We start from the raw sequence: 12,626 nt of genomic DNA on the forward strand, positions 1-12,626 counted from the left end.
AATATATATATTTACTATACACTATATTTTTATATTTTCTATTTTTATTTTATACTCAATAGTATAGTATTATTATATTATAGCATTATGATATTAAAGTTTTAATAATATCATCTCACATTGCAATAATATCAGCAGCGCTGTAATTTCTTAGGTTGCTGCTATAATTTGGTGGGTCCCCCAAAGGCGCTCGGCAGATGTATTTAATCAACGTTTCTTCCTAATTAAAAATTTCAGATACTCAGGGTTGAATTGATGGAGAAACTGGGGTTTGGGGTTTTTTTTCACAAAATTTTGTCTAAAATGGAATTTTGGGGGTGAGATGTTCTCAGATGTTCTCACCTGGGCGTTGGGGATCTGCAGGGCACCGGGGGCGATGGCTTGGGCGAGGACCTGACCCTGTGACGTCACCATCGTCACCGGCTGGTACAAAGCTCCACCTATGGAAAAAAAGTCCATTTTTCAATTTGGGGGGGATCAAACCTCAAATTTTTCATTCCCCCCATCAACATCGCGGCCAATCCCTACCCGGCACGGCGGGTGAGCCGCTGCCGGCACTCATGGCCAAGTTGCCCGGCGGTAGCGCGGCCGTTGGCACCACGATGCCTGGCGGCGGGTTGGAGGTGGGCGGTAGCGCCGCGGGGGAGCTCTGCAGCATCTCCTGCGGGGAAAAAAGATGAAAACCATGAAATTTCACACGTGAAGATGCAAAGTTTGTGTTTTTCCCCGCCAATAAATTCATCTCATTGCCTTTTTTTTTCGGTCTCTAGGTGGTTCAAGAGGCAAAATTGCAGAAAAAAGGATTCTTCAGTTTGTTGCAATTGCAAAAAAAAAAGGCTGAAAAGGAAAAAAAAATGGAAAAATTGAAAAGGAAAATTTTGCAATTGTCAAAAAAAAAAAAAAGGGGGGACAATAAAAGAAATTGAAAAGGAAAATTTTGTAATTGTCAAAAAAGGTGGAAAATTTTTTTTAAAAATGAAAATTTTGCAATTGCCGAAAAAGGTGGGAAAATTTAAAAAAATTGAAAAATTGAAAAGGAAAATTTTACAATTGCCAAAATAGGTGGAAAAATTTTTAAAAGTGAAAAATGGAAAAATAAAATTTTGCAATTGCCAAAACAGGTGGGAAAATAAGAAAACTGAAAAATTTAAAAGGAAAATTTTGCAATTGCAAAAAAAAGATGGGAAAATAAAAAAGATTGAAAAATTGAAAAATAAAATTTTGCAATTGCCAGAAAAGGTGGAAAAATTAAAAAAAAAAGAAAAGGAAAATTTTGCAATTGCCAAAAAAAAGGTGGGAAAATTATTTTTTAAAAAAAGAAAAATTGAAAAGTAAAATTTTGCAGTTGAACAAAAAAGGTGGAAAAATTTTTAAAAGTAAAAAATGAAAAAAAAATTTTGCAACTGCCAAAAAAGGTGGAATAATTAAAAAAAATGTAAAGGAAAATTTTACAATTGCCAAAAAAAGGTGGAAAATTTTTTAAAAAATTGAAAAGTAAAATTTTGCAATTGAAAAAAAAATATTCTTCCTATAAATTTCTTTTATATATATATTTTTTTTTAGTCCTGTAAGTGGAACTGGATAAAACAGCATTTGCTAAAAGCCAGGGCAAGCACTCCCCTTGCCATAATAGTAGATTAATTTTAAAAAATAATAATATAACCCAATTTTATATCATTGCTTGCAGCTTGAAGCTAACTTTTTGCAAAAAATGGCAATTTTATTATTAACCTTATTCATCTTATTATTAACCCCAGCACTGGTGTAGCTTTTACATGTCAGCAGCAATGGGGGAAAAAAATCAAATTGAATGATTATTTGATTATTTAATGCAATATTTGGGGAAGGGCAAGATGCCACTATTGAGGATATGGGGGAATTCAAGGCAATGCCACTAATATTTAGAAAATTATAATTTTAAAATAACCACAAGATAATGAAATAAAATCTCTCTAATTCACTCAACTATAATGGAAATAAAACTGCACTCTTGCAATAAATGTAATTTTTTTCCCCTTTTTTGACCCATTTTCCCATTCTCCATGTGCAGCTGGTTCTCAACTGTTGAACAAAATGCCAACAAAGGGGGTTTTTTTCACCTTTTTATTCAATTTTCCCTGAATTTTGATGCATTTTGTCAAGAAATCGATTCCTTGGCTTAAAAAAAGAGGATTTTCTTATTTTTTATATGGAAAATTTGCTGCAATCGCTGTGAATTTTTGCTTTGCCTCCCAGACTTTCCTTTTCATAGGTAAATTAATTAATAAAATGCAAATATGACCATAAAATACTTGTATTTTTTTTAACATCCTCTTCCCCATCTTCAAAATTTTGGGGGAAATGGCTTTTGGGTTGAAAAATGAAGATTTCTCATTTTTTCAAAAAGCAAAAATACTGAAAGCAAATGGCTTTTGCCATCGTCTGGCCAACGAACACGGTGGAAATATCATATAAAACCAAATGGTGGTGCTTGGAGAACCTCAAAAAGCAGTGAGATACCACCAAGGGCAGCCAGAGTGTTGGACCAACCTGAAGATCTCCATCTTTCCTCTCCTCCCTTGTTTTTTTTTTCCATGATTCCTCCAAAGAACAGCATCCAGAAGATAATTTTGGGAAGTTCATTAGGAAAAAATAATTTGGGATATTGGAAAATGGGAAGAAGAAACTGCCATTTCCAGATGCAATGGTCAAAGTCATTTCAACAGCGTTTTATGATGAAAAAAAATTGCTGCTTTTTTGGTGGTGTAGTGGAAATATTCACACAAAACCAAATGTGGTTTTTGGAGAACCTCAAAAAGCAGTGAGATACCACCAGGAGCAACCAGAGCGTTGGACCAACCTGAAGATCTCCATCTTTCCTCTCCTGCCTTGGTTTTTTTTCCATGATTCCTCCAAAGAACAGCATCCAGAAGATAATTTTGGGAAGTTCATTAGGAAAAAATAATTTGGGATATTGAAAAATGGGAAGAAGAAACTGCCATTTCCAGATGCAATGGTCAAAGTCATTTCAACAGCGTTTTATGATGACAGAAATTGCTCTTTTTTTTGGTGGCATAGTGGAAAATTATCCCAAAACACCACTTCAAAGGTGTCCAAAAACGCAGAATATTGATAGTTATTAGAAAGCAGTAATTTATTGGTAATTATTAGAAATATTAGTAATTTATTAGAAAAAGAAATGAAATAAATTCACGGTGTTTCTGCAAGCGCACTGTGAAACCAAGGGTACCCAATGGAAATGGATAAATAAATATAGATATCTCCAAGAAGATTTTTAAAATATAATTTTTGCATCCTAATTACCAGGGATCACAAATGCCAGCCAAAGTCTATTTTGCTGCAGCGGAAAACGTTTTCTATTTTTAGGAGTCAAAGAAGTTGAAATGTTTCAGGCAATTTTTGAAACTCGCGTGTTAAAAAAAATAAAAAATAGATCACTAGGTGGCTCTGCAGATCCACATCTCGGCGTGGACCTTCCACAGCTCTACGGCAAAATGTGATTTTGAGGAATTAAGTCATTTTCATGAAGAAAACCACCTGGTATATATTGAATTGCACCAAAAAAAACCTTTTTTACAATAAAACAAGAATCAGAGACCAAGAGGCCACACATAAATAGGTGTTAAAATCCAGCACTACTTGAGCTGGTGTCCTTCTGCTCATGCTTTATGACACAGCTATTTATTTCTGGGTGGCACACGCGCTTAAAAAATTTCTCTTATCATCCTCGCTTTGTGACATTTCTTTGTGCTCGAGTAAAGCTGAGGAAAATCAGGGTTAGTCAGAGAAAAAAAAATATAAACCTATAAGTTTGCAGAGAAAGAGTTGGCCAAACTCAAATTCATGGAAGAAGATTTGTAGGGCTCCTTCATGGGTGGATGGGTGGATGGAGATGGGAAAAAAACAAAACAAAAGTTGGCTTTAAATACCAGAGAAATCCAGGCTTGTCCACAGGGCAAATGTGAATAAATTAAAATCTATTAATCTCTATAATTAAGTACTCTATAATTAAATACTGCACTGAGTCAGACCAAGCCAACCGGCAGCCTCCAACCACCAGCAAGATGAGGAGAAAGACAAGAAGAAGAAATGTTGTCCTGAAAATGTTCATATGGACACTGCCAATCTGCTGCGATTCTCACTCAAAAAAGAGAGCTGAAAAATGCCAAAAATTTAATCAAATTTAAACATCCCCGGCCATGCGGCGGTTGCCAGTGTGACTGGTTTTGTGGTGGGTTTTTTCTTGCAAGTAAAGTCAACTGGAGAGCAGTGAGGACCACTTTGATATCAAAGGCAACTTGAACTGATTTACTTTAAATTTGGGGTTAAATTGACTTCTTTTCCCTCCCCTTCATGGAAAAAATTAGCTGCCCTGTCTGAAAAAAACTTCAAAAATGTTCATTAAATTGAGTTAAAAAAGGGTCTGATGGGAACTCAAGGAAGAGGAATGAAGCCAAGTGAAAAGCAACAAAAAAAAAATTGAAGAAGGGGAATTGACTTGCAGGCCAAAGAGGCTAAAAGTCCTCCAACACCACAAAGTGAAGAAGAAAATGAGAAGGTAATGGAGAAAACAGGGTCAAAAAATGTCTATAAAGTAGCGCGAGTTCAGAAAAGGCTCATCACATAGGAACAACTCTTCACTTTTCACCCAAATTTGGCCAACGTCAGGAGTCATCTCCAGACGTGGCAAGGTCAGAAGATTTCAGCAAGAGTTGGAAGGTGCTCTTTCATCTTTCCATCACCTCCAGGCGTTTTTGCATTTCCAGAAATTCTGGCATTTTACATTTTTGAAAGCACAACTAACACCAAGCCAAGGGCCATCTTTCTTTTTTTGGATACACCAAGGAAATCCAACCACAATTCTCCCACAAGGACATTTTGACAACTCCAGGAGTTGTTTTCTCAGTTTTGGTTGATGTCCTTGTTATTGCATAGCCATAATTTTTGAAGCGGGTTGTCCCGTGATAAAAAAGTTTGCAAAAAAAATTGAAATCTTTCACTTTCATGAGCAACCTGGTGTATCTGCTACCCCCACCTCCCACACCCTGATCGCCACAAAATGATCACCGCCCCTCCTACACTGTGAGAAAAACCTATTTTCCGAGAGACCTCATTCATTAATATTCATCATCTTTGTATTATTCTGATTTTTTTTAAACAATTCCTAAATGAGTGGCCCCCTTAGCTGTTTTACCTGCCCTCAACATGAGATGAATTAAGATGATACTTAGCGAAATCATCCCTTTTGATAGTTTTTTTCAACATGGATCCTGTGATTCTTCAGGTTTCTGGAGCATCTCCAACCCTTCAAACTCAACTGATGGATAGAAAGTATTTCCATCCTAAAATAAAAAGGTTTTTTTTTAAGCCTTCCCCATGCAAACTCGGGTATATTCAAGGAGTTGAAGCACTTCATGTTGCTTACTTGGATAATTAGAAAAAATTTGGTGTTATACCATCTTCAGTATGTCATCCTCATCCAATGACCAGTTGAGATGGTGGCTCCTTCTGGTCAATCAACATGAATATTTCGACTCCGGTTGACTGAAAAAACCTTCATCGTTGAGTTGTTTCCCCTCCAGTTGGGTCTTTCTGGGTGTGTTCCCATTTATTTAGCAACTACCTCCAAATCCTCACTTGAATTTCTCAACTTTCAAGTCTTGCCCAGAAGGAAAACAACAACAGCTCCAGATTTGCAGGAATCAGAAGCTCTCCACGAGCCTGATTATTTTCTAAAGACTTGTGCTAATTTTCTGATACGATCCCCACCTCTTTATGAAGCACTAAATCCTCATTACTTTTCCTGACCGATGCATTCTAATTAGATCAACACTTAAAAAAAAAAAAAAAAAAAGGAAAAGAAGGGAAAAAAAAAATCACAATAGCCACAGGACAGCTTTCCATCTCATTAACTCCCTCACTTATTATTTTCATGAAAATTACTGATAAAAAAAAAACCAACCCTGTGCATCTCCATTTGCTGGGACCGGGAGCTTCGTCGGCTCCTATCTACCATCTCTCTCATCACCCGGGATGCGAGAGCTGTTGCCATGACGACGCACAATAATAGAAACTAATAAATTACAAACGAGATGCTCGTTGAGCAATTATTGTTCTCTTTTATGCGAGTGTCTTGCTAATTTGGATCATAAGGAATGTTCCCATCAAGCAGTGAAGGGATAATAAGTTCATTTCTACAGATTATTAGAAAATCGAGAGAGGTCAGGGGGTTTTTTGGTTTTGGTTTTTGGTTTGGTTTTTTTTTTTAGATCAATGATTAAGTGATTTGGTGCTTTTAGGAAACCTAAAGAAGAAATAAAAACTTTTCTGGGGGATTTTTCCTAAAAGTGTTGTGTTGGGAGCTTGGAACTTGGCATCACTTGGAGTTGAGCTGCTAAAATCACTTTTTTTTTCTTTTCTACCACCCTAAAAATGCCCTAAAAAGCCCCCACCACCTGCTTCCTTTTGGAGGAGAACCCCAAGAACTGCCTGGGGACACCCTGGATTATTTTGTGTTGGCTGAAGTTATTTCTGGGGGGTGGGGGGGCTGTACAACCCCAAAATTTCATTTCCCCTCCAAAAAAAATCAAGTGTCTGAGAAAACGAAACCCCCCAAGGGATGCACAATATTGCATCAAGGATTTTTTTTTTTTTTTGATGCAACCAGCCAACATTTATTCCCCGCAAGGCAAATGCATGTGAAAACCCCACCCCATATTTCATATTTTTTTCCAAATATTCAATTAAAATCTCTTATTTTTGCCCTAAAAGCCACCAAGGTGCAGCTTGATTTGGCCATTTCAGTTGATTTTACTGCAATTCTTGGGCAGAATTCTTCCCTTCTCCCAGCTAAAAATGAAAATATGCAAAAAAAAAAAGTCAAGATGGGAATGTGGATCATGGTGGGGCAAAAAAGGAGTGAAAAAACGGTTATCTGAGACCCAAAAATCTGTGTTTTTTTAAATTATTTTACTCAACTGGGGATGGCTTTTGATGAATTTCCAGAAGAACACAAGAGTTGTAGCCTTCAAACCTTGTTGGCCCAAATTGCCCTTTGGCCAACATGCAACAATGGTGATTATGGGTGATTTCAAGGCATTACCTGGGGATGGAGGTTGATGGAGGAGGGGTTTGGGGAGTAGGGCCCCCCAAGGTCATTCCTGAGTAGGTTATCACTGTGCATCTTGGTTTTGAGGCAGGTGATGTAGCGGTTGCAAAAGTCCTTGCACAACTCATTGACCTTCTCCAGCTCCAAGAGGTGGATGCGCAGCACCTGGATCGCCTTCACCATCTACACGCAAAGGCACAACGGGCAGAGTTAAAATCATGTTTTTCCTCAATATGTTGGAAAAAACCCTAAAAAATCCAATATTCTCAAAATCCAAAATCCAACCTGAAACCAAATTTTATGGTAGAATTACAAACATTTTCTTTCTAAACACACCAAAAAAAAATAATATTCTTGACCAAAACCCAACATGGAACTAATTTTTATGGTAGAATTACAAGCATTTCTTTTCTAAATACACCAAAAAAGTGCCAAAAGTTCAATATTCTTGACCAAAACCCAACTCAGAGCCCATCCCTCTGCACCTCTGCATTTCTATTCTCCATCAGTCATACCTCTGAAATCCCAAAAATACACAAAATTTCCCCTTGGGAATTGCTTCCCATGCCCCAAAAAAAACTCAAGAGGCAAAAATACACAAAATTTGTCATTGGGAATTGTTCCCCATGCCCCCCAAAAATCCCAAGAAGTAAAAATACACAAAATTTATTGTTGGGAATTGTTCCCCATGCCCCCAAAAAAGTCCAAGCCAAAGCCCTGGATATCAAAAAGTCTTTGGTTGTTCTCTGGAGGCCACTTCTTCTAACAAGATTACAGGACCTACAACTTCACCGTTAAGCTGTTGCCGGTGCAAAGCCTGGACCTCGTTAAAACATACCCCATAAACGTGAAAAAATTTACACATAAAACCTTCCCCTCGCCGAGCTGCAAACCCGTAAGTTTTACAGCTGCTCTTTGAAATCTTGCGTAATATATAAAATTTCAGCTATTCACTCCGGGGTAATAAATCCAGTTTTATATCACAAAGAGTCTTTGCATTTCAAAGGGTCGTTTTGGAACTTGCAAATTTTAGTGGTCAATTTTTATAAACTGGGAGTTGCCACGGGTGGGAAACATCCCAAAAAATCCAGGGTCAAACTCAAAGTGGTGGCTCTGCAATGGAGAACGCGAATTTTCAGATGGTGAACAACAAGGACCATGGGTTGTGGCTGGGGAAATCTTTTCCTTTTTTTTTTTTTTTTTTTTTGGGCTTTTTTTTTTTTTTTTGCTTTTTTTTTTCCTTTTTTTGGCTTTTTCTCTGGCTTTTTCTTTCTTCCTCCACAGTTGGCGCTGGCAAAGCGCAAGGTGGAAGCGTCGCGCCCCAGCTCTCTGCCTCCTCCCAGGGCTCAACGGCCATGAAAGTCAATATTCAAGGGCAAAGGCAAGAAGACCTGACACATAGACGTATAAAAAAATAAATCTCTCAATTATCTCAGCTCATTTGCTTAGGGTCTCATTTTATGGCCCCGCTCCGCTGCGCCGTATATCTGTCCAGATAAAGAGTTACAGTCCGACGGCGGACGTGCGCGGGGTTGTAAAAAATACAGATGCTGAATTAATTGACTGTGTGGCGCTCGGCAGCTGATTGAGTTGATAATGGTGAGATCTGACCTTTTTCTAATTTCTAATTATGTGCATCTCGGCGGTGAGGAATACATGACTCTTATTCTAATGATAGTTAATGCCATCGGCCTTTTTATTCCCGCTTTGCCGGCGTCGATTTCTGGGGAATTGGTAATGTTAAAAAAAAAAAAAAAAATCCAAAAATTAACCAAAAAAAAAAAAAAGACAAAACAAATAAAGAAAATAAAGAAAAAGTGTCAACTCAAAAACACGTGAAAATATTGAATTTTGGGCACCACAAGATTTTTTCACCCAAAATTCCCTCCAGTTGGCATTTCCCACCAACTGGAACGGTCATTCTTCAGCATCATATTAACCGTCTCCTCTGTCTTGATGGAGGTCAACCACACTTGGCAATTTGGATGGTTTTTGGAGAAGTTTGGGGGATTGGATTTGAATTTATACATATAGATGTGTCCTAGAAATAGGGAAAAAAAATATATAGATATATGTATATACACACACACACATGGATATAAATACATCCAGTGCTTCAAGGCCATCCATGGGATCAACACATATCTCCATGGACAAATTTCACCACAGCAGTTATAGTCATTCGCAAATATGACACTTATGGCCCAAAAAACCATCATTGGTGTGGATTTTTTAGGAAGAAACCACAAAAAAAACCCCAGTGAAAATAGTTTCTGTGGACACATCTCCAGCACTGACCCTTTGCTGGAGAGGCTTCACCTTGATATATGTAGGACTAGATTTTCCTCCTCTAAAATTTCAGCTGTTTTTAGCTTCAGTTGGCTCCATCCTTCTCTTCTTGCTAAGTCATTCCACCCATTTTTATCTCATTTAATGTTTTTTGAGGAACCTCAACATTCGATACATATTCAGTCCCATAACTGAAATAATCCAAAACGTTGTTTTTTTGGTCACTTAGCCCAGAGCAATTTCTATTCTTGGCTGGAAGACACTGCAAAATGGGCTTAGTCATTGGCAAACGAGACTTTGCATGCTCCGTATTTTCTTGGAGGGCTTTCCACAGCCTGCGAAAGCCACTCATGATTTAGGGATCTTGCAAAACTCTCCTCCAAAAGTTGAAATCAGGGACAAAAGATGCAGGATTTTAATCCATCTTGAAACAATTTCTTGGGTTTTTTTAGGAAAAACGGTGGGTTTTGCCCTTGGATGAGCATTGCTTGTTCTTCTACCCTTCTTGCCAGGTCATTGGATAAAATCACCTTCTTGATATCTGCAATATTTGGAAAAAGCTGCCTGTGAATTGCCGGATTTTCTGTCTCTTCTGGGATGGAAATCCCTCTACAACATATCCCACAGGACACACCATCCCCTGGAGAAGATATTTTGCTCTTTGCATCATCAGAGGTGGGTGAAATAACCTCTTTCAACCTTAAAAATGTGCTAGTGGAGCAGTGGGAGGAAGTGCCAAAATGGTGCCATGGACCTGTCCACCCATGTTTGCCATGGAGACCACATGCGGAGGCTTCCTGGACAAAATAAAGGAATTTGGGGATGTTTCCTGAGGTCCCTGCAAGAGAAATGCTCCATGCCATGTAGAGTCTAATTGAGGCACCTTCCAGCAGCAATAAGTATGGCAGGAAATTTGGGTTGCTAAGACAGAGAAGCCACCAAAACCAGTCCAAAGTGTCCCAAACCATCGATATCCATCACCCTTTTTGGAAAAAGCTCTTATTTTGCCTTATTTCTAGGGCAAGAGAAGACCATCACACTTGAAACAAGATGGAGCCAGAGAAGAACGCAGATGTTACTGCCCGTTGCACCAAAGAGAAGTAATTCCAGCAAAAATTGCAAGTTTTGGGGCACAAACCCACCATCAATCTTGGCTGTTCCCAGGAAATACATTCATCTCATGGTCTTTGTGGTGTCAAACCAGCCAAAAATTGGACAGAGGTTTGTTCTCACAGACCATCTTATGGAGAAGGTCTTCCAAGGTCTACAGAAAACATTGCCAAGATGGCCAACACTACAAATGGAGCTCCAACACATTGCCCAAGGTGGTAGATCTCCATAATTTGTTCCTCACCCCCTACACTCTCCCCACCCTCGCAAAAACCATTTGTCAAGCCCCAGTTGCCTCTACCAGGTTGTCCAGCTCGGGGTCATCGCTGAAGAAGGGCTTGTGCTCCTGTTCCTGCTGGTGGACGAAGTTCTCAATGTCGACGTCGAAGCTGGCTGAGGTGATGCACTCGGAGCCCTGCGTCGCCTGCTCGCACTTCTCAAAGAGTAGAGTCAGCAGCGGGAACAGCGGGTGCCTGCAGATGACAAAGGAGACACCCCATGATGCCCATGTCCATTTTTACCTCACACCATCCATCCATTCCCTCCCAGCTTGCAAGGTCCTGGTGGTGCAGACCTCACTCCCAAGCTCAAAAATTGCAAAATTCCCCGTTTCTCCACTAGTCAATGACTTCTCCCAACGTCTTGGTGCTTTCCAGCATTGCACCAAAGCTGGCGTTTCCAAAATCTTCTGCCATGGGCAAAAAGGTCTGGCTTCGGGGTAGTTGTCCTGGAGCCATCTGCTGTCCTGGTGGCTTTGCAATTGGAAGGACTGACATCAGCACCCGCTCATTGATGGCAAAATTTTATTGGAAAATGTCTCTCTTGGTTGGAGATGCTGGATGGAGATGGGCTGGTACGTCTATGTGTCTGTGGCAGCCTTTGGATGGACCTTGGTATGGGATTGGATGGACCTGGGTATGGGCTTTGGAGAGACCTTGCTATGGGTTTTGGAGAGACCTTGCTATGGGTTGGGATGGATCTTGCTATGGGTTGGGATGGATCTTGCTATGGGTTGGGATGGACCTGGGATTGGATGGACCTGGGCATGGGTTTGGATAGACCTTGCTATGGGTTGGGATGGACCTTGGTATGGATTTGGAAGGATCTTGCTATGAGTTGGGATGGACCTTTGGACCTTACTATGGGTTTTGTATAGACCTTGGAATGGGTTTTGGAGAGACCTTGCTATGGGTTGGGATGGATCTTGCTATGGGTTGGGATGGATCTTGCTATGGGTTTGGATGGACCTTGCCATGGGTTTGGAAGGACCTTGCTATGGGTTGGGATGGATCTTGCTATGGGTTTGGATGGACCTTGCTGTGGATTTGGATGGACCTTGCTATGAGCTGACCTCCACCAAGAGGTCTCTGCACCTCTGTCAAGCAAAACCATGTCCATCCATGAAGATGGGTCAAGTCCCACTTCTTTCTCACCACCAGATGTCTCTCAGGAAGCAAAGATTTGCAATTCTTCTCGCAAACCCACGATTCGCTTGAACGCCGACGCCGAGTCAAAATGGAATTACACGGACGACCTCAAAGCATGTGGAGAAGAAGGGGATGAAGACCACGAGTTGGCACCAATCTTGGGGACCTTCTTCAAAAGCGCAGATTAAAAAATAATAATAATAATAATAATTTATGGAGATTTGGAGGTGAGAAGCACAAAATGCTGCTCCAGGGATGGACTCTCCCAGTTATCCCAGTGCGATGGGATCTGCTCCACCATTTGATCTCCAAAGATTGATCCAAGAGAGGTTAACGAATCATTTCCTGATGGTTTTTTATTCCGAGACGGAGTCAAGCGAAGGGGTTAAACCCTTCGGCAAAGTCGCCAACGCCGCAGGATATGAGAGTTTAATCCGTCCTGATCCCGGTTTAATGCCGGATCGGCCGAGGTGGGAGCGGAGCTGGGAGGGGAAGGGGGAGGAAGGAATTCCTGCATTTCGGCAGCTCCACCAAGGGATGGGAAAAGCAAATTCCCAGCGACGGGTGAATTATTGGGATTTCCGGAGGCAGCGGCTCAAGTGGCCGTTGCCGTATCCAGAGCTGTTCGGAAAGTGCGGAATTAGTGCAAAGGATGGGTTACAATTTTTAATTTAATTTTATTTTATTTTATT

The 12,626-nt window shown here is 40.0% G+C and overlaps 1 protein-coding gene across 1 annotated transcript; it reads right to left on the reverse strand.

Annotated features, from left to right (window-relative positions):
* Positions 1-288: 288 nt before the first annotated feature.
* LOC104520045 (homeobox protein PKNOX2) lies at positions 289-10,985 on the reverse strand (the record flags this gene model as incomplete). Its single annotated transcript, XM_010174239.1, has 4 exons — positions 10,809-10,985; positions 7,103-7,291; positions 529-661; positions 289-440 (listed from the first exon to the last, which is right to left on the reverse strand). Coding segments are annotated over exons 2-4 (474 nt in total), but the record flags the coding sequence as incomplete, so codon positions are not given.
* Positions 10,986-12,626: the final 1,641 nt, after the last annotated feature.

Source organism: Antrostomus carolinensis, unplaced genomic scaffold (genome assembly GCF_000700745.2).
Source record: "Antrostomus carolinensis isolate BGI_N321 unplaced genomic scaffold, ASM70074v2 scaffold46888, whole genome shotgun sequence".
Taxonomy (NCBI): domain Eukaryota; kingdom Metazoa; phylum Chordata; class Aves; order Caprimulgiformes; family Caprimulgidae; genus Antrostomus; species Antrostomus carolinensis.